General features: G+C 36.1%; 1 protein-coding gene across 6 annotated transcripts in view; it reads right to left on the bottom strand.

The window, feature by feature from the left end:
* The window catches only part of SNTG1 (syntrophin gamma 1), an 818,484-nt gene that overhangs the window by 70,506 nt on the left and 724,602 nt on the right, over positions 1-23,376 (bottom strand). For all 6 annotated transcript variants that reach the window (XR_007407164.1, XM_049103928.1, XM_049103927.1 and 3 more), the window contains 2 exons: positions 20,701-20,817; positions 19,519-19,590 (listed from right to left, as the gene is read on the bottom strand). Coding sequence is in view for 5 of the 6 variants with exons in the window: in XM_049103928.1 (XP_048959885.1) it covers positions 19,519-19,590; positions 20,701-20,817 (189 nt within the window). In the remaining variant the exon portion in view is untranslated. The remainder of the gene's footprint in view (positions 1-19,518; positions 19,591-20,700; positions 20,818-23,376) is intronic.

Here is a 23,376-nt window from a genome sequence, read left to right as displayed (position 1 = left end):
GCGTTCCCTTAGTAAGTGGACGGGCCAAGGTCTCAGGAGACTCCGAGGAAGGGGAAAGGGGAAGGAATTCCAGGGCTTTTGGAGCTGAGGGAACAGGTGGAAGGGAGGGAGGGGGCGGCGCCCACGCCAAAGGACCTGAGTGGTAGAGCATTGGGAGCAGAGGGAGGGGCGAGAGTGGAAGTCCCAGAAAGCCTGCCCGCATGGGACCTCGGGCCACCTGCCGGACGTCTGGAGCTTGTCCAGGTCCGTGAGAATTGGGCAGTCAAAAGTGCGCCCTCGGGGGGCCATCGGGACTGATCTCTAGGCCATATTCGGGCGAGGCCATCACACAGTATTGAATGAGGCGGCGCCTTTTCAGGTCCTGGCAAAGGCCCAGAGTTTTGAGACTGGCCAGTAGACAACCCAACGGAGTTTCGGGGTCCAATTTGGGTTGGGCAGTTCCTAGAGGCTGAAAACAGGTGTCCCGTTGCAGCTCAGGGTCAGGGACAGAAGCGGAGGTCACTATGAGGCCGAGGACGTCTCCCGATCCCAGGGACTGGCAGCGAGCCCCCTGGTGCCTTGGGGGTGCCCTGGCTTCAGGCAGGACCACCCAGGCGGAGGCCGGGACCAGGGGAACCTACTCGGGGTTTCCAGGCGCTGGGTTCAGCAAGGTCCTGAGGTGGGAGGACAGAGGCTCCCCACCAGTGTGGGGCCTCGATCTCCTCCCGCGTTTGGGTACCAAATGTCAGGTTTAATCCGATCGGTGGTGAGAGGGAATAGAGAGGCCAGGCAGAAGTTGGTCCAAACAGGCCTCTAATGGGACCCGCTCTCGGGCCAGGCTCCACGGCCCACAGGGGGGAGAGAGAGCAGGGAAGTCGCGGCCGGGGGAGTCGCCCCCAGGCAAACGAGGGGGGTGGTCTATAAAGATGGGGGCAGGGCGGCATCCTGATTAGGGCAAGGGTTACAGGTCTTGTAAGCCAAGTTAGGGTAGGGCGGCCAGGCTGCCTTATTGGGAGGTTGTTGGCCTGGGGTGGGCCGCTTTGAGGTCTCTAGTCTCGCCAACCCAACAAATACTAGTTTTTTCCCTTAATCTTTCTTCAGGTGTGTTTAAAAACAGGTGGTCACCACTTTTTAAAAAGTAACCTTTTATATCCTTGAGGATAATTACCAAGTCACAGCTTAGCTTTTCCTTCATAAAACCAAATCATGAGAGTTCTTTTACCTTTACTTATAGGTGCTGTTTTAGCTATTTCATTATCATAGTGTTTCTCCACAGCAACCTTGCCAACTTTTTCTAATCCCGCAAGTAGTAAAAGCCATCAAGCAGCCAGAATGGACTCATATGGATCTGACCAACATGAGATAATAAAGGGAACTACCTGTGTCTCCTAAAATTACATTTTTGCTTATATACCCTAGTATACTGTATTAGTACCATGTCTGGGCAGATATAAAAAGTGCAGATCATTATGGGAAGTGGTATCTGGTTACCAAACCTCTCATAAAATACGTTCAATTACACCAGCACATTTTGTCAGATGAAGGGGAAGTTTTGAGGCCAAACTGCTCAATTAATACTCACAAGTATAGATAATATGATCTTACTCCTGGCTTCTGAGGGATCTTCTAAAGAGCAGTTCAAGATAAAACAGAGTGCTGTTTACATCCCACTACCATTAGTTGCTGGTTTTTTTTGTTTTTTTTTTTAAATCTATAGTTATTTCTTTTAAGTTATTTCAACTTTTCAAGAAGAGTTCAATATTGCATGAGCCTACTGCTGTCTCAGAATGTATTTTACCCTTGGCCTATACCAATGCCCACAGTACATATTCAGCTGACATTCAATCAAAAATGTATTGCATTCCTGATACAGGAGCAGAAGGCAAGCTGAAGACAATGCAGAAGTGGCACCTTGCAACCCACTCACCCCCAGGTGGGATATATATGACATTCCCCTGGCTCTCCTGCCTGCCCTAAAGCTAAGGAAAGGAAAAACAAATAGATAAGGTATAGAGATCACAATCCGGCAAGATGTGAGTCTCTCTCAGTTTACAACTATTTTAGTAATTTACAGGAACAAAGCATTTTTATCAATGACCTACCTTCCAGAAGGAACTGTATATATAATTAAATGTCCTTACAACCTTGCCACCCATTAACAGATACTTGAAGCGAGGCAGAGTGTAGTGTTCCTAGGAAACACCCAACTATCTTAATGTTAATACCTTGCTAGATGGCAAAACAACCTCAATTTGACAATGGCAAGGCCTCTGGTATCCTTTGAGTCTCCTTTAACATATGAAAATCCTTTGAAACCTCCCTTTTCCTTATCTCCCCCAACTCCCAAGTAGATAAATCAGCCCCCGGGTGGCAGCTCTTTCTGCCCACACATCTTGTCCCCCTGCTTTAATAAAACCACCATTTTGAACCAAAGACATCTCAAGAACTCTTTCTTTGCCATTGGCTCCAGACCTCACTCCACCCAACCTCACCTACATTCCAAAACTATGTCATATTTGTTAGGTTCCAGGCGCTGTTCTGGTATGGAGATTATCTCTGAGTGAAACAGATGACACCTCTGCCTCATGGAGATTCGTTTTGAGTGGGGTGAAACAAACCATACAGCAAACAAGAAAATACTTAACCATAACACATCAGATGCTGATAAAGCCCATTAAAAGCCTGTGCCAGTGCTAACCTCAGGGGGCACTGCCATTTACATAAAATGATAAGAAAAGGGCTCTTTAAGGATGTGACATTTGAAAAGAGGCTTATGCCTCTTAATGTAGTAAAAGACTACATTATTTAAGATATTTGGGGAGGATGGCAACAAATTCCAAAATATCATTGTAGCCTTGGAGGGAAACAGCAGCAGGTAGTAGGACACTAGAATAGACTGGTGGAGAGCTGAACAAACTATGGATGATATCTTACAGTGTCCTGGAGTTGTCATAAAAGCTTTGGATTTTATTTATTTATTTTTAAAAGGTTATTATTATTATTTTATTTATTTATTCATGAGAGACACAGAGAGAGGCAGAGACATAGGCAGAGGAAGAAACAGGCTTACTGCAGGGAGCCTGATGCAGGACTCCATCCCAGGACCTCAGGATCAAGACCTGAGCCAAAGGCTCAACCACTGAGCTATGGAGGTGCCCCAAGCTTTGGATTTTAATGTAACTCAAGTTTAAAGGTAATAAGAGACAACGCGGTAAGTCAGGAAAATGCAAAAACTGATAAGATTAACACAGGTGAGAAACAAGGGTGACCAGTATAACAGCAGTTTGGGATATATTTTGCTCATCAGATGAGGATATGGGAGAAACAGACTTCAGGCTAATGCCAAGTTCCTGGAGGTGAGTAATTAGAATGCCAAAGTTAGAACGGCCATTAGCTGAGATGGGCATTTGGAGAGTGGGAGGACATGTTTGAGGAGCCTATGGAGGCATGTAAAAGGCAACAAATAGAGGAGAGAGAGAGCTCTCCATAAATTCATAGTTATTGGTATATAAATGGCATTTAATGCAATGAAATTGGCAACTGGTTGGGAATATCTGCTCTGGGGGCCCGGGTAGCTCAGTCGGTTAAGGCACTGACTCTCAGTTCTGGTTCAGGTCATGATCTCTTGGGTTGTGAGACTGAGCCCCAGCCTTTGGTCCATACCCAGGGGGGAGTCTCCTTGAAGATATTCTCCCTCTACGCCTCCCCCAACTCACATGCATGCACTCTCTCTCTCTAAAAATCAATAATCTTAAAAGAAAAAAAAAGAAGAGTCTATGAAGAATCATTAGCATTACTGCATCATTCTGAGTAACTTTGGGTCCTCATTAGTCTACATAATAGTGTAAACATCAAAACATATTCCAATAATAAATTTCTTTTTACACATGCAAAAATAACATTATTGCTATTTTTTCACATTTCTGTTGAATAGAAAACAGGTTATATTCCATTAAGTAAAAATAATAATATGTAATTTAAACTATAAAATACTACATATATATACATATATATGCTTATGAAATGTTTTAATATACATAACATTTTTGGAAAACAGATGTCATGAAAATAATTGAACATAGTAACTCGTAGCCATCATTTATTGTGTGAGTAATTGAACATAACTCAGAGCCATCATTTATATGTGGAATAAGACATGTCTCTCTTTCCCATTGTATATAATTCTTTTCTATTCCTGGCATTTAAAACACCATATGACCTGTAATATTCAAGGTATCAGTTTATGTTTTTACATCAATAAAATACAACCATATAATCTTCATAACTCAGATTTTATATAAACACAAAGCGTGCAACTATTTTTTTGGTGCAAAATAATTTTTATTTCTGCAATTGAATTGGGCACACTCTTAGTTAATGTCTATAATTGATCTATAGTATTTATTGTATTAGCTTTCAAATTATCAGAGCAATTAATAAATATATTCTGTTAATTTATCTTAAGATTAGATGGTTATGACTTTTATTGACTTGAAAGCAGCTCCCCAGAAAAGAAGAGATATAGGGAAGAAGATAAAGCAAATAAAATTAATTTTGAATATTTGTTAAATTCTATTCTTGTGTTTGTACACATTGTCTTTAGGGTCATTCTGATGGGATGTCACTGCAGAGAGGAAGACTGTCCTGAGATTAAACTGAGCTGGAGTGTGAACCCATACATGCTCTGTTCACACACTCGGTCCCATTTCTATGTTACAGCCCAATGCTTCCATGTCACCAGGGCCCTAGGATGCTGCACATGAGGACCAAAGGTCACAGTGAAGGCTGAAGAAAAATGCATAGCTGGGAAGGGTGTTGGAAGAAGTAGTGGACAGAGTGACCACTATCAGTCTGATAACTGTGCCCTCACACCTTTCAGTGTATGCAAGCTTAGACTGTCTCTAAGCAGAAAGAGAAAACAATACCTAATAAGGACAATACTTCCTTGTCCAATGAGAAAAACTCAATTTGTTATTTTTAATGATTTGATGATATTTACCAAATTTCACACTCTGTATTAACCAATGACAGTTTCATCAGCCTTTTGTCCCTAAGCCAAGGAGCTGAAGTCCACAAAGAGGTCCACCCTGGAGATATGGCAGGTTCAGTTCTTATCTACTGCAATAGAGTGAATATCACAATAAAGAGAGTCAAGTGGATTTTTTGTTGTTGTTGTTTCCCAGGGCATATAAAATTTATGTTTGCACTACACCAAGTCTCTCAAGTATGATATAGCATTAAGTCTAAAAAAATGGACATGTCTTAATAAAAAAATACTGTATTGCTAGAACATGCTGTCATCTGAGCTTTCAGTAAGTCGTAATGTTTTTGCTTGTGGAGGTTCCACCTCAACGTTAATAGTTGTTAACTGATCAGAGCCTTGGTTTCTCAAGATTGGGGTGGCTGTGGCAAGTTCTTAAAATAAGACAGCAATAAAGTTTGCTGCATTGATTGGCGTTTTTCTTCATAAACAGCTTCTCTGTATCATGTGATACTATTTAATAGCATTTACCCACAGTAGAACTCCTTTCAAAACGGGAGCCAATCCTCTCAAACCCTGCTGCTACTTTATGAACTAAGTTTATATACTATTCTAAGTTTTTTGTTGTCATCTCAACAATATTCACAGCATCTTTACTGAGTAGTTTCCTTCTCAAGAAATCACTTTCTTTGCTCATCCATAAAAAGTAACTCCTTATCCTTTAGAGTTTTATCATGAGATTATAGCAATTCAGTCACATCTTTACTTCTAATTCTCTTTAGTTTCATCACATTTATAGTTACTTGCTGCACTGAGGTCCTGTACCCCTCAAAGTCATCCATGAGGGATGGAATCAATTTCTTCCAAACTCCTGTTAATGTTGATATTGTGACCTCTTCCCATGAATCATAAATGTCCTTAATGGCATCCAGGATGGTAAATCTTTTCAAGAAGGTTTTCAATTTACTTTGCCCAGATCTATCAGAAGAATCACTACCTATGGCAGCTATAGCTTTACAAAATGTATTTCCTTTTTTTTTTTTTTTTTTTTTTTTTTAATTTTTATTTATTTATGATAGTCACAGAGAGAGAGAGAGAGAGGCAGAGACATAGGCAGAGGGAGAAGCAGGCTCCATGCACCGAGAGCCCGATGTGGGATTCGATCCCAGGTCTCCAGGATCGCGCCCTGGGCCAAAGGCAGGCGCTAAACCGCTGCGCCACCCAGGGATCCCACAAAATGTATTTCCTAAATAGTAAGACTTAAAAGTTGAGATTACTCCTTGATCAATGGGCTGCAGAATGAATGTTATGTCAGTAAGCATGAACACAACATTATAATAGTACATCAGAGATCACTGATGTGATCAGTGATCATAACATATCAAGGATCACCATAAAAATATAATGAAAAAAGTTTGAAATATTGTGGGAATTACCAAAATATAGCATAGAGACATGAAGTGACCAAATGCTGTTGGAAAAATTGTCACCAATAGACTTGCTGGATGCAAGGTTGTCACACACTTTCAATTTCTAAAAAACACAGAATCTACAAATCTCAACATAGAATAAAGCACAATGAAATGAGATTTGCATGTATTATACAAAATTCTTACATGATTTGCAAGTTTCATATGAGAACATCAAAAGGAGGATACTACTGGAGTATATTATTTGAATTATTATATTAAGCAAGTCTTTAAAATAGTCTGTTACATGTAATACTTTTGAAAAATCTGTCTGCACCTCATGTCTGTTCTCCTCTTCCTACTGGTATACAAGAAGATGGATCACTAGGTTGTAGGAATCACAAATGATAGAATCAATTACCCCCCTCAAAAGAATTCTTACAACTGAGGGTCATGGAGAAAGAGCATTGCTTTGCTATTCAATTGACCGAGGTTGTATTTCCATATTTGTTGCTGACTGTGCAATAATTGGCCCAGGGAATAGATGCCACCAAAGCTCCCCATTGCACAGAGAGGTGTCTGTTGATGATTTTCACCCAGGATATGGTTGCTGATAAATAACTGCCATTGAACAACAGCCTTATCTCTAGTCTCTGGGACACCCCTGATTTATCTTTCTATAATGTATATGGTTGTAATAGAACTGATACAACACCAGAGAGAAGTACCTTCCAAGAGTTATAAAGATAGTCAAATTCCAGCTCATCATCAAAGAAATGGGTCTATTTCTTTCACTTCCAAGCACTTGGTCAAAAGATTGTCCTATGATTTCAAGGATGGAAGGGATCTCTCATTCAAATGTTTATTTGGACTAAAGTAAAACATGTCTAGGTCTTTACATTTGTGAGAAAGTCATGTTTTCAGAAAATGAGCAAGAGGACTTTCATAAATTGGACAAAAGTAAAGGAACTGCCTTGGTGGACAGGACTAATCCCACTTTGGGGTGGCATAGTTTTCAAGGGCAATTTAGAGACAGAAATCACTAACTTTTTTCAATGCTTATTAAGTGCTCTTTCTTAGCATACTTATTCATACCAATAACCTTATAAGGTAGCTATAATTATAATTCCTGATTTAAGGGTGATTCTTCTGGAATAAAAAATGGAGCAATTTATCAATGATGTATTTCAGGAAATTATTGGGTCCCGAGGTGAAGCTTTGGCATTCTGATACTGATTCATACTAACATGTCACTGTTCTCTCTCTCAACTAACTAATCTGATAATCATGTCAACACGGCATACAGAAATTAGACAGTAATAGTACATAATGAATGGCTAAAGGATGAAAACACCTTAAGGAAACAAAAATAAAAGTAGTAAAACTATCTATAGAAATAAAAGTATGGGCAGCCTGGGTGGCTCAGTGGTTTAGTTCTGCCTTCCGCCCAGGACATGATCCTGGAGACCCGAGATCGAGTCCCACTTCAGGCTCCCTGAATGGAGCCTGCTTCTCCCTCTGCCTGTGTCACTGCCTCTGCCTCTCTGTGTCTCTCATGAATAAATAAATAAAATCTTAAAAAAATAAATAAAAGCAACCATAACTGTATTCCTAAGAATTATCTTAGTTCCTATTAAGACCATTGGCTGTTGTTCAGAAAAAAACAAGAACTAATAAAAGAATGAATAATGTGAATAGTAATGCTAAAGCAAAAATGTACTTTATTCCATGTTTTGATAAACCAAAATATATCAAATAGTTATTTATTATTTCCAAAACATCATAACAATATTTCCAAAGCACAAAATAACAAAACACATCCCCCTGCACAAATACACAGATGTGCATGTCTGTGTTTATATATCTTTATCTTAGGAAAGATAACATATCTTAGTAAAGATAACATTTCCTTAGGAAAGGAAACCATTTCACAGGAGTGAATCATTTTTCTCTCAACTATGCTTTGTTGGCTACAACAAATTGGATTCTATGAAGATTTTCTCAATAAACAGTTTTTTAAAAAGGAACAGTGCCAATTTTGATAAGATCCAACTGTTAATAGGTGTAAACCCTCTTACATTGTTGCTGGGATTGCAAACTGGTGCAGGGACTCTGGAAAACAGTATGGGTGTTCCTCAAAAAGTTAAAAATAGAACTATCTAATGATCCAGAAATTGCATCACCAGTTATTTACCCAAAAGATGCAAAAGTGAATTTTAGAAAGGATATATGCACCCCAATGTTCATAGCAGCATTATCAACAATAGCAAAACTATGGAAAGAGCCCGAATGTCCATCAGCTGATGAATGGATAAAGATGTGGCATATATCTATATACAATGAAATATTACTCAACCATCAAAAAGAATGAAATCATACCATTTGCAATGATGTGGATGGAGCTAAAGAGTACTATGCTAAGTGAAACAAGTCAGAGAAAGACTAATACCACATGATTTCATTCGTATGTTGTATTTAAGAAATATAAGAGATGAATATAGGGAGGCCAAAAAAAGAAAGAGAGACAAACCATAAAACAGACTTTTAACTCTAGAGAACAAACTGAAGGTTGCTGGAGGGAAGGTGGTTGGGGGATGCTTTAAATATATAATTAATGTTAAGGTGAAGAGCACTGGGTGAACCACTAAATTCTACACTTGAAACTAATATTACACTGTATGTTAACTGGAATTTTTTAAATTTTTTTTTTAAAGATCTTATTTATTTATTCAGGGGAGACACAGAGAGAGAGAGAGGCAGAGACACAGACAGAGGGAGACGCAGGCTCCACGCAGGGAGCCCGACATGGGACTCGATACCGGGTCTCCAGGATCAGGCCCAGGGCTGAAGGCAGCACTAAACCACTGAGACATCGGGGCTGCCCCTAAGTGGAATTTAAATAAAAACTTGGAAATCAGGCAAAAAAATATGTAACCTCAAGGTAAATTTTAATGCTCTTAATTTTATTATTTAGAAAAATATGTGTTAATTGAACATATTTCAGATATTTTAGAGCTTGGTCAAACACTTATTTTGCTTACAGATGTAACATAACTTTAAAGCTGCTAAGCTGAAAGGAGAAACAAACAATGAAATATAATCACATAAGTTAAATTTAATAAATCTGGTTCATGAATGTTAGAAGAAGAAGAAGAAGAAGAAGAAGAAGAAGAAGAAGAAGAAGAAGAAGAAGAAGAAGAAGAAGAAGAAAGAAGAAGAAGAAGAAGAAGCCTGACCCATTGCAAAGCTCATTTCTAACAGGATATGTCCTGACATAATCTAAACATCACAGGCCTATACAATCATACTTTAAAGGTTTATAATCTAGTAGGGACAGAGAGCAGCATGAGTCCAAAGAGTTGGGTCCTCATGTCTTTCTTCTATAGCAGTAACTGAGTAGTGTCACCTAGAATGTCTCTAATCTTCACTGTTTCTACTTTATATAGTGGGATGTGAGCAATGGGAGAAATTTATTCAACTTTATAATATGCAAAGGATAAGTAACAAGAGGTAGAGTTCAGTGTACATTACTGAGTTTCTATAGAAAAATATTAAAGAAGTTGATACCATTCTAAAGAAAACAAAGCAAATAATATTTTTATTAATAAATGTATAATAGCAAAAATATAGTTAGATATATATTATCTACATCTATATATAATATAGATATAGATTATATATAGATATACATAATATATTATAATATATCTATATTATTATAGATAATAAGGTGATATGATTACAAATTGGACCTACAAATTATCTATGACACTATATCTTTAAAAAAGAAGACATTCTAAAACAACTGGAAGGAGATTTCAGTGTTTTTCTGCAATGTTCCTTAATGAATGAAGGCCTTAAAAGGGGCTTATACCTGGTTTCCACCAGTATTAAAACTTTATGTGCAGCTGTGAAAATAATAATAGAAGTTTTTGGACAGTCAAATATATATAAGATTTCATACAATAGTAGATTTGCAAGGTAGAAATTTTCTGTAAACAAAAATCCAAAAGTATTAATCTAGAAAGATTACCAAAAAATCTAAAATAGACCTGAGGGAATTTATACTAAATTAAAGATTACAAAGTATTTTCTTCTTATAGGATGAATCCTTGAGATTGGCACTAGATGGATTTGGGCAACAAAGCCAATTTTCTACCTTACTCCTTACACAAAAGGTATATCCTGACTAACTGCCTACACAAAATTTTAGCAACCAGAAAATTATTATGGAAGATAAGTTTCAAGTATTTTAGATAGTTTTAAAAAATATTCCACTTATTCATATTTTATTAGTATTATATAAATTTCACTTGGAATGTGTGTCATTAGGAAGATTTTCCTAACATAATTATAGTCTCATTTTATTAAAATTATTGGAATAAATTACAATATCAGGATTTAGACCAGCAATGCTTCCATCACTTATTTTCAGAATTAGACTATATCTTCTATTCAGACTGAAAGGGAATAGATTTTTGCAGCATGAAGTTGCAATAATTCATAAACATACTGTTCTTATACCCACTTAGTTGGGGAAGGAATGCCCCCAAATTAGATATTAAGAAAGATAGGAATGGGGTTTTGGTTATTTGAAAAACAGGATTAGGTATCTTTTGTGTCCAATGTTCTTAAGAAGGGGAAATGACTGAATCTTTTTATTCCCACATCTTATTGCTAAGAGACACTTGTTTGCTTTAAATAAAGACATTGAGTTGCTTTAGAAGCTTTATGAAACCATTTTAGGTCTGTAAATATTATGTCAAAAATGATAAAATCTGTGGAATCATCAGATAGGTTATACAAGTCATGTATAATTACTTAAAATACTGGACAAATTATGTTTTGTCCACATCTGATATACAAAAGGTAGTGCAAATGGTATAACCTGGAGAAAAGTAATAACGTAAGAATGAGAGGGAAATGTGTGTCATCACATTGAACAAACAAAAGGATGAGAAACATAACTGAAAAGAAAACAAAGCAGTGAAAGAGTATTAAACTATGACTTTGAGCTTTCAAGAGCATATAAAGGTCAATAAAACAAATTTCTAAAAATGAGATTTAATTAATCAATATCCTGGGGCTTAAAAAATGTTTTTGCAAAATAGGAAGTAATTATATAACAGTTGTAAATTTATGGAATTCTAAAAGAAAAGCAAATACATTCTAAAACATTAATAGATCCGTGACAATTCCAAAATTAAAAAAAAAATGGAGTCAATTTTTATTAATGATGATCATTGTATTTTATTAAGAAAGGAGGCTGGATTTGAAGTAGATGGCACTGGCACTGTGGAAGGAAGTCACCCTGTCTTTGCATTTCCACGGACAGAGATCAGGGTTAGAGAGCAGTAACACTACCTTAATTCATAGTCTGTAAAGCCTCTTAAAAATCACCACGCCAATGAAGAGGGGAAAAAAAATAAATAAAACATAGTTTAAGAAGATTAGATTAAGGAAGTGATTGTACATTTTAGGGCAATTTAATTCTCTAGTGATACACTAAAAAACTATGAACCCTAATCATTTTAAAACAACTTAATAAAATGCAAAACAATTGATATATTTTTAATAATATCCTTTAAAAGATGAAAACTGATACAAATTTATTCAGAAAATTAAAAAAAAATTATTCAGAAAATTCAGACACATCTTTTTTACTGAGATAGTTTCCTTAAAGAAATAGTTTTTTTTTTTTTTCAAAAGTGTAACTTTAGAGTCAAATAGTCTCCTTTCCCTCAATACATGCCATTGACATAAAACCCTAATAAAAGATAATTCTTTATCTAAATTACAGTCTTTGGAAGAATTGCTTTCTCTAACAAACCATTATTGCTAGCCTAATAATGATATCAATACACTGATGCCACTTACTATCTTCTATATTTTGTTTCTTGTAATATCTTCATTTATGTATATATTGTATATTTGTATATTACTTATAATATATTATATTATACAAATATTATTACAAATAATATTTGTAAATATTGTGATTTATAAAATTTTTGCTTTTATTTTAAATCAGATAATAAAAAATTTTGGAGCAGCTCTTTTCTGTTCAAAATGATAGTAGGAATGAGAATATTGGATTTAGCTTTTTAATCAACAATACAACAACTATAAGGTACAGGAAAACATTTGATATCAAAATATGAAAATCTTGAAAAAATTCATTTTTTAAATACTTCTTTCTTTAATATGGGATTATTCCATTACTTTAATTTGATAAAATTATATATTCCATTTATCTCGTTTTTATTCTACTCATTTTAATAATTCTTTTTTTAGTTACTCTGTATTTGAGCACAATTTTAATCAGCATTGTCTTAGAATGTTCATCAGCTAGATTGCCTTTAGGCATGATTTGCTGCATCTACTCTACATGAGGCAGGCTTGTTTTTCTTGTATGCTCATTTTGCAGTTCTCTTTATTTAGCAAATCCTGAAATGTAATATTTTTATTACAATCACACAAAGAAAATTTACATGTGAATTACAAAGACTTATTCACCCTCTACCCCCATAATTTTCTATGTAATTTTAACACACAAGAACATTAAGGATACTCACAAATATCACTACAATAGAACCATAAAAACAAGGAATTTGCCATTGCATATTGATCTCTGGTCCTTATACTTCATTCATAATTCAGCAGTTCAGAATCATCTTGGTATGGAGTTGTCATGGCTCTTTGGTTGCCTTGAATGGGAAGAGTCCTGGTCTTGCCCTGCCTCTAATAGTTTTGACAGTATTTTTTAAAATGTTCTTTTTTTGGGGGGGGGGCGGGAGAAAAAGTGGGGGAGAGACAGAGAAAGAGAATCCTAAGAAGTCTCCAGGCCCAGCACAAAGCCCCATGCAGGACTCAATCTCATGACCCTGAGATCATGGTCCAAGAAGAAATTAAGAGTCAGATACTTAACCCACATGCCCATAATAGCTTTGACACTATTAAAGACTGTAGGCCAGTTATTTTGTAGCTGTGCTTCACCTAGGTTTGTCTAATATTTCCTCATGATGAGAATAGATTAGATCATATCACGCTAGATTAAATTCTGTTGGGTTTCCCCATTATTACATTAAATTAAATCAGATGTTTCTAATAGTTAGATTAGGTTTATTATACAGCGTTAGGAAGAATGTTTCAGACCTTAAATTCTTCTTCTAATTATGATATTCTACTACTATATTATCAGGATATGTTCCATTAATCAAATGCTCATTTTGATCAACTTAAAATTGTGAAGTCCCCTGTAGAGTTACTCTTTTTTCTTTTGAAATTATCATAAGTACTGTGTAGGGAGGTACTTTGAAACTATATAAGTGTTCTGATTCTCATTCAATTTTCCACTTATTTATTTATTTAGGATGCTAGATTCATGGTTTCATATTTTGAAGATCAATTTGTCCCAGATTTGCACGTGGGTACCCTTGAAGCAGCTTCTGTGTCTTTTGACATTTCTCCATCATTCTTTGAGCACTTTCTGATTTTCTGAGACAATGAAATAATTTAACTTTATCTCTATCCTTTTATGCCGCAATCAAACGATCAATTTTTCTCAGAATTCTGGCTCCTTGTAGTAGAGGATGGTATTAAGAAAGTGACAGCTGGGTGTTGGGTGTGCCCCTTGCTGTTGGGGACTCTCTGATCCAGGTACTTTCAGGAGGCAGGCTAAGATGTGCACACATACACACACTTATAAATCTGTGTAAACACACCTGTATTTATTTTTATAGCCAACTATAGACACACACACACACACACACACACACACACACATAAAACCAATTGCATACCAGTATTTCTAATTGTAATCCAACTCTTTTGGTTTTATTCTAGTCTGTCCTGTTATATATGCAACTGTCATATCTGGCAGTGAGAAATCAGGCCCCCTTTCCCCATTCCCCATATTTAACTAGTTGATCCATCCCTTTCTCTCTTTCCTCATCTCTCACCAACACACATATGAAAGCTCTCCTCACTTGGCCCAGCAAGCCATAATATTTTTTTTTCTGAAAATTATTTTGTAAGAATATCACTGTTACTATACTGATCACTAGTGTATTTCATCAAGAATTTAAACTTAATATATATAATATTAGTCTGTAAAGCAGTGTCCTAAAAATTAAAAAAGAAAAATGGTCAATCAAAAAAGCTTGCTCCTCCTCAGTCTAATGCTGGCTCTGAAAGGGGTAGGCTTTAAATATCTACAAACCAAGTAGTCCTCCTCTTTTGCAGGATTTGCTAGCCAGCTGTTATTATTTGTTTCTCTTAACAACAGCATGCAATTCAACTATTTTTAACTATGTTAAATATTCCGTTCACACTTCCTGTGTTATCCCATGTATGATCGGTTGACAGGACAATTACTGTGCCTTGGCTTTCACATCATGCAGATATGTCCCCTTGTTCTCTCACTGGGAAGAATCTTATCATTGGAATTGAACTCCTAAATTCAGCTGTAGGATAAGATCCATGTTGCCTGAGGAGTGGTGCCTGAGCGTGGAACTTTGAGTATTCTCTAGGTGGGAGGTAACACAAGTGTAAGTTAGGTACAGACAAAACACAGGGAGTAACTTGTTTTTCCTATAGAAACTGATATAAAGTTGTTTTCATTTAAAGAGATAATCAAAGAATATATAGTACCTCAAAATCATAGAGGAAAAGTACTAAAGAATATGTTAGTTAATAGAAAATATAACGCATTTTAAAATTTCCCAATGTTTGTGGTATTTCTCAACTTTTAAAATTAATGTGTTGTGATTTTTTTCTCATTCTAAATATTCACATTCATGCCCAATTTTATATTCCTAGTTTTGCATTTTTTTTTTTTTTTAGTAATGAGGCCCTCAAATTGAATAAGTGAGAAGTCCCAGGATATCTGGACACACTGCACATGGGGTCCTTTAATGGCAAAGTACCCAAAACTAAGAATCAGTATGCCATCAGTTAATTGTCTGGAGTATTGGTTTTGCCACTTCATATAAAGTATCTCTTGGTCATTCCTTCTTCTTCTAGTATCAGAAAATATAACAAGATTCTAGTTTTTGTTTTTCCTTTTTTCTCTAATTCTCCATGGTGTTTCAGGTTCCTCACCAATTGCCCTTCCTAAATTTAAGACGTGTAACATCTGAGATTTCTATTATGTATGCCAGTAGACAAGTGCAACAGGATCTGGGCAGGATATGTGCAGTAGGGGTTATCAGGATAGAAATGCTAGTGCCCCTGCTGTGCCAGATGGGTAAGACCTGTTAAATTGGAAAAGCTGGCCTCAGACATGAGTGAGGACAGACATCTCTAGGTCAGGGCTACTAAGGGGTATTTGCAGAGCTGATAGGCTTTGTAAATAGGAACCATGATTATCAACTAAGGCTAAGAATGAGAAGTATTTGTTAATTTTGAAGGAAAGGAAGAAGGTTTATCCTAGGCTGTGGTAGATTAGGCAAGAGGACAGAATTCTGAGATAGAATTAAAGGCTTTCTTGAAGTGCAAGTCCAGAGAACAACAAATTGTGAGTTTTTTCCCAGCTGCATACAGCTACAGTTCAGCCTTTGAGTTGGAATTCAAGCAATTATTTTGCCCAGAGTCAGATAAACCAGAGCAGTGGGAGAGGACAGGCCGCCATAGGCATGTGGCTGTCATCAGGGTAAAGAGCACTTCAGGCCCCTGTACAATCTTCTCTGATCCTTTCCTCACCCTGCACCTCTTCAGCCCACTGCTCGTGCCTTGTTGGAATGGATTGTCTCTATCTAAGATCTTTGCAGCAGCTCTGGAGCATTCCTCCCACCCCTACTCGTCCCTCCAATCTCATCTCACACTGTGGTGATAAGACTATTTTGAAAAAGGCAAACTCAGTCAACTGCTCAGGCTTGAAATCATTAGGGAGCTCTTTTGTTCTTCAGATAAGTTTTATATTCTTGTTATTGTCTTTCAACAGCTTCCTTCCTCCCCATGCAAACAACAGCATTAGCTTCATATCAAAACAAATTACAGATATGCTGAACATTTTTTAGTTGCTTAATTGACACATTTTTCTTTGTACATCTGGACAAGTTTGCACATTACTTCCTATGCCCACGATCCTCCTTCTTCTCCCACTCACCAAACTCCAATCCCAACCATGACACATCATCTGAACCTTTTAATGATCATTTATATTTTGAGTTTATTTAAGGCCTCCTCCAAAATGCCCTCCCTAAATTCCTTTGTCAGCTAGGCTTTTTGTGAGTTCAGCCCTCCCATACAGTTGCCCTGAATCTCTAATACTTAGTTGAGTGCTTGGCACAGAGAGAATACTTCATGAGTACTTGCAATATGAATTAATTAATAAAATTACATTCACATATCAATTAATGAAGTGTTAACCTTCACAGCATCCTATGCTTTGTTAGCTGCACTGAACTGCTAATAAAACATAGAATGCTGTGATTAGCTCCCCTGAACAGAAGTTTAAAGTGCCTAATATATTTGCAAAGGGTAATATTTTTAGTAACAGAGTTATAATTTTCTGCCAAGATTCTCTTGTTCTGAAAATTTTGTTCTCTCATCACTTGGCTGGCTTTCTCATCTTATTTCTTTCCAACTTATCAATGTTTATACTGACAGAGAAAGAGGTAATACAGTATAATATTTAAGAGCACAGATTTTTGAGACCGACTACAAAATTCAAATCCTTACTTCTAACATTTACTAGAGATTGTGACCTTGAGCTATTCACTTAAACTTTGGCTTGGTTTCCATATATGTGAAATAGGAATCATAGTGGTATTGTAAAGATTAAATACATTACTATATCAAGAAACTGAGAACAATACCTGGCACATATGTGTAAACTATATATACTGGGTAACTATTATTGCTTCATTTTTCTTATTACTGGTATAGCTTCATATCAGAAGAGAGAAGAGAGAGTAGCTGTAGATGTTCTGTGGTCTAGATAATTAAAATGTGCCTTTAAATTTGCCTTCTCTGAGAGATCCCTTTCTGGAAATTGAAGTCTACAATCCATACATCTGCACAGGATAGTAGTTGGCTGAGTTACAGACGACTCCCTTCAGAACTGCTCCCGGACCCAACTCTCTGAGTCTGGACTCCTTGTCAAGCCACTCATCCTCCAAGCACTGATCTGAGTGCAGGAAAAGTATCCACTGAACATTAAGTCTTATGTCCACTCCTCTATTCTTGTGCTATACGAAATTTTCATTTGGGAAAAAAAAATCCTCAGTAGACAATTTTATGTGTCAAATATAAATCCAAGAGCCACAGAATATTAGTGTTGTATTGATTAATAGCAGGAACGCTTTCTTATTTATATATCACAAGTGAGAGTAGAATTATATTTTATTGTCTAAAAAATATTTATCTCCAAGACTCACTAACTTATGTAAAAATTTTCCCAAAGCAACTAATGAGCTTATAGGAAGTTTTATGGGAAAAGAGAAATGAAAAGTGCTCTTTGATTTTAATTTGGGCAGAGTGCAAATGCATGGACGCTTCTAGATATTTGTAATGATACTGTAAATTGATATGGCTTTTCTAGGAAGTAATTTAGATAGCTAAACCTAACATCCTTAATATGTTGAAATATTTTCCACCCAAGATTTCAAAAACTCAGAATTTAGATCGAAGGAAATAACTAGAAAGTTACATCAAAGTCTGTGGGCAAACACTAATTCTTTGCTACCTATTTTTTGTGTGTGTGCCTTCATATTAACTTTATGTCTGTGTCATTTTAATAATATGTAAGCTCAATGAAAGCAAGGACTTTTACTGCTTTTTTTCCCCTAACCATTTAACAAGCACTTAGCAGATTACCTGGTATATGTCAAATATTCAACCATTATCTATTATATAAATCAGTCATTATTGTGATGTCTGATAGGACAAATGAGGAAGCACCTAAACAGCTAAATAAATATGGCCATGATAGGATATTTTAAATCTACCAAAAGGTCAAAGTTTTTAAGTATATGTATCTTTCTTCTTAATTCCACCAGTTTTTTTACTAAAAATTTCAATTAGAATCTCATTTAATTAGATTCAATTAGAATTCCATTAGCCGTTTTGATAATTATTTTAAAAAAATGGAGTTAGGTATGCTCTCTGCTACATCTTTTGGAAGTTGCCAGGCCCTTCTTTACGAACAATCAACTCAAGTATATCAGAGTTTTTCTTCCATAAATTCATAAATAGAACTAAACTAAGCACATACATGATGATGAGCAAACAATGACCTATATTTTTATTTAGCTCTTGTGCTACTGTGAATGTCAGCTTTAATACAGGATTATTTTATAGGAAAGAAAAATTTTGAACACATTTGAGGTTACCACATTTTTTTCTCTGCCTTCAGATACTTTTGATACATTTCATTTATGTTGTAAATGTTCCAGCATTTTCTACTGAGTCTTCAACTAGAAGAAAATAATAGACATAAAATGCAGGGAACTTAGTTCTCCTTGGTTACACAAACACGGTCAACTTACCAAGGATTTATATCATCTGTAGTTCCAAGCCTACAGACCTCAGAGTAAAAACTGAATGTAGACTATTATTTAGGTTTTATAAATTATTCCCATTTTGATTCTCAAAAATGGCTACAGAAACCATTTGAAATCTCACAGAATTCTTGATGACTTCTAATTCCAATTATCTAGTGTTTAACAGAACTTTGATTTATGATAATTATTTTACAAACACAGGTAACCTTCGTCTGAGATTTAAAAAAATTATCTTTCTTTGCACATCTTTATATTTTCTGCATTTTCTTATTCCACATCTTTTCCAAGACTTTTTCTTTTGCATTTTCCTTAAAAAAAGGAAAAACAAACAAAGCAAATATGGTATTAATTGAGGTTTAAATTAAGATTATTTTCAATTGACTTTCTACTTGTCCCTCAATAAACTTCTACTAAGCTTCTTCCTGTTCCTCTCCCCAGGTGGAGGGACTACAGAATCTGCTTAGCAATTACTTAAACTGATATGAGTGTGCTTATTTACTTCTCTGCATTCTATCTTTTATACATATTTTTCCTTTTCTTTATCTTTTATATACTTGCATCATTTGTTTTCATCAGCTACTTCTGAACCCAGAACAATTGGTAAGGAAAAGCCATGAAAATTTTCACTACTTATTATTCATACCTTGAGAATCTTGCACATAATCTCATAAACTGAAAATGTTTTCTCTGCTCGGGTCCAGTCCCATGTTGTCACCTTTAAAAGATGAGAGACTAATATGTCATTTGTTTTAGAAAGATAACCCCTATTTCCCTTTTCATTTTGCTTACATAATATGGTGCATGATGAAACTTTCCCATATGTACTATACAATCTCAGTAGTGGAGTTATTTTTATAGAGTTCATGTGTGGTATTTTGGTGTCCTCTCTTCTAAGCTTTTTCACCATTTCTTCCTCTTTCACTGAATGTTTTATGTTATAGGTAAAAATCTCCTTTTGTCCAATGTACTTACATATTTTAAGTAATGTATTATCTACATAAATGCTACATATTTATATTTCACACATGTAATAATTTTACTACGGGTTACATACAAAGCAGAATACTACACTTTAATGCTGGCTTTAATTTTTTTAAAAAGACATAATTTATATCAGGAAGTTATTTCCAGATGTGAACACCTTATAACATTGTGAAGACACTAAACACTATAATGAGGTTATTTCACTTTCTTATGTTTAAAACATATTTATCTGTCGTCATGAGAAATTACTCAGAGTAGGATTATAGTTAAATACATAAGTATTAATGTTTTTTTTTCCAGTTTTCTGGGTGCTTTGAACTTCATGTAGACATAGACATTCAAAATAGCAGCAGGTCAGACTTGATATTTCCAAGATCCTGTGTAACATCAGACCTGTAAGTGAGTGGTCTGGCATTTGAAATTTATATTCAATAAATATTTATTGAGAATCTACTATTGTGTAAGGCACATGTTTCCAAAAGAAAGACCTTAGATGCAATAGGTAACCATATATATTTAATACAAAGACCAACGACTATCCAACGACAGGATAGCAAAATAATATATGTTTTTTAATTTAGACAGACCAGTCACACAGATAAACATATTGACTGTCATAAGTGCCTAGGCAGAAATACCATCCGGGATTATAAAGTAAATATTTAACACTGGAACATATATCTTTATGAAGATATTTTCAGAAACATGTGGACTGTTTTCTATTTTTTCTGTATTTTATTTTAAAAATATATTGATAAGTTGCTATTTACTACTATTAAGTTGATGTCACTCTCTCATGGCAATATGGGAAAAGTAAAAAACATTGGACAAAGACACTTACTGGAGGTGCCAGAAACTTGTAAAGACATGATCCCCTTAGGGCTAGAAATGTTGGTGAGTATGCACGATCTTGTAGAGGGTCCTGCTCCCGTGCTTCACACCAGCCCATATAGACTATCTGCAAGAAAATTGAATATGATTAACAGTCAAAAAAGTCTCATTACCGTTGTGTAATTTTTATATCTTCGGTATTTTAATTCTCATAAAATTATCAAATTAATTGATGCAAAAAATATATTAGCCAGACATAACTTCCAATAAGTGAATGTGAACCACTCCTAAGAGTTTATATTTCCATCAGCACTTATCAAGTGTTTGTTTATGTGATCCACCTTGGTGTAAATTATATCTCCCACTCTCTACCATTCATACCATAAAGATGTTTCTTCATAATAAAATTTATTGATTTGTCTCATCAGTTTCCCAATTAGTGATATTTTACTAAGGGGATGTGCTCCCAGGATAAAATATTTAAGGAGATGAGTCAAAGACAGGTACCCAGTGTGACTACCACTGTTGTGGTATATTGCATCTCCCCTCTACCTGACAGGATGGGATAATAACCATTGTTTTAGTCACAGATCTAAGAGGAATATAGATTATTCAAATATTATTCATATGTTAAATGGCAATGATAACAGCTCTTTTGTCTCTAGATCTTAAATGATAGTGGGTCAATTTCCAAAAGGAAATCATGTGAGATAAGACACTCCTCATTCAATTATTTGATTCTTGTGAAGCTCAAACATAAACATAAGCATTTATTTAATGAGTAATATATTCCTGACAATGTATTCATCTGTCATTTATCTCTTACTGAAACTCTCTATGTGGTAGAAATATCTGGGAGGATATATTTCTCACCTCATGTAACTTACTTTGGTTTTATGGTTGACAGAATGTTCTTTTCTGCTCTCAGAACTAACTTTCTTTCTTTCTTTCTTTCTTTCTTTCTTTCTTTCTTTCTTTCTTTCTTTCTTCCTATGAGATCTGTTATGACTAATGGGATATTAATGCACATGACACATGTAGAGTCGGACTTAGTATCTTGTGCTTTCACCATTACCATAAGAAAAGCATACTCAAGATATATATATATGGAACTGACCAGAGTTGAAACTACCTCCTGGACCCAAGTTTAGCCAAATCCAGCCTAGAGGCTAATTCCAAACAACCAGTTCACTTGCAGAGAGAAATACAGATAAGTAGACTTCTCATGTTCATGGGTTAAAATAATTATTTGTAAAAAATATTCATAATATCCAAATTGACCTATAGATGCAATACCATTCCTATCAAAATTCCAATGGTATTCCTTACAGAAATAGAAAAATTATCTTAAAATACTAACTAGTGGAGGAGGCAAGATGGTGGAAGAGTAGGAGTCCTCATTTCATATGGTCCCCCAAATTTAGCTGGATAACTATTAAACCATCCTGAACACCTATGAATTCAACCTGAGATGTAAAGAAAGGATGGCTGAAACTCTACAAATAGAGAAGTGACCCCTTTTTGCAAGGTAGAAGTGCAGAGAAGAGAAATGGAGGGGATATATTGAAAGAATAATGGTGGGGGGAGGGATCCTTTGTAAGCTGGCTATAGGAAAGTAATACAGCCTTGGGGCTCAAAATTGGGACCTTTAGAAATCTCCTGTGAGAGACTTCCTGGCCTGAAAGGTGCTCAGTGGTGAAGCAGGGACAGAATTGTAGGAGAGACAGTGGGATCTCAATATTCCCAGGGGCACAGAAAGAACAGGAGCCTGAGCCAGCAGAGTTCCCAAGCATTAGAGTTGGGAGACAGGTTTAGGTCAGTGAGCCTGGAAGAAGTCTCAGCATGTTGTTCCATAAACTACAAACCTCCAATGGGACAGATTGAGTGACTGCTTTCCATGCTGGATCTCTGCAAAGGACTGGAAAAAAGCAACCCTTCACTTTCATCTGGGAGAGGTGGAGCAGGTGCCCAGTCAACAGTGTGAATACTCTCAGTGCCAGGGCCCTGCAATGGACAGAGGCAGGGTGACCCTCCACATCTGCCAGGAGGGGCAGCTAGAAGGTATATTTGAACAAATCATAGCTGAGAACTTCCCTAATATGGGGAAGGAAACAGGCATTCAGATCCAAAAGGTAGAGAGGATCCTTCCCCAAATCAACAAAAGCCAATCAACACCCCAACATATAATAGTGAAGCCTGCAAATTTCAGAGATAAAGAGAAGATCCTGAAAGCAGTTAGAGACAGGAGATTCCTAACATATAAGTGTGTGTGTGTGGGTGGAATATTAGATTAACAGCAGACCTGTTCACAGAGACCTGGCAGGCCAGAAAGGACTGGCATGATATATTCAAGGTCCTAAATAAAAAAACATGCAGCCAAGAATATTTCATCCAGCAAGACTGTCATTCAGAATGGAGGGAGAGATGAAGATATCCAGAAACTGAAAGAATATATGACCACCAAACCAGCCCTACAAGAAATATTAAGGGGGATCCTGTAAGTGAAGAGGGAGCCCAAAGAAACACAATCTGCAGAAACAGGAGCTGTAGGGTAATACAATGCCACTAAATTGATATTTTTCAATAGTTACTCTGAACATGAATGGACTAAATGATCCAATCAAAAGACACAGGGTATCAGATTGGATAAAAAAGCAAGAGCCATCTATATGCTGTTACAGGAGAC

Source organism: Canis lupus, chromosome 29, assembly GCF_003254725.2.
Source record: "Canis lupus dingo isolate Sandy chromosome 29, ASM325472v2, whole genome shotgun sequence".
Lineage (NCBI taxonomy): Eukaryota > Metazoa > Chordata > Mammalia > Carnivora > Canidae > Canis > Canis lupus.
The sequence above is the reverse complement of the archived record's forward strand: the minus strand, read 5'-3'. Positions and strand labels throughout refer to the sequence as shown.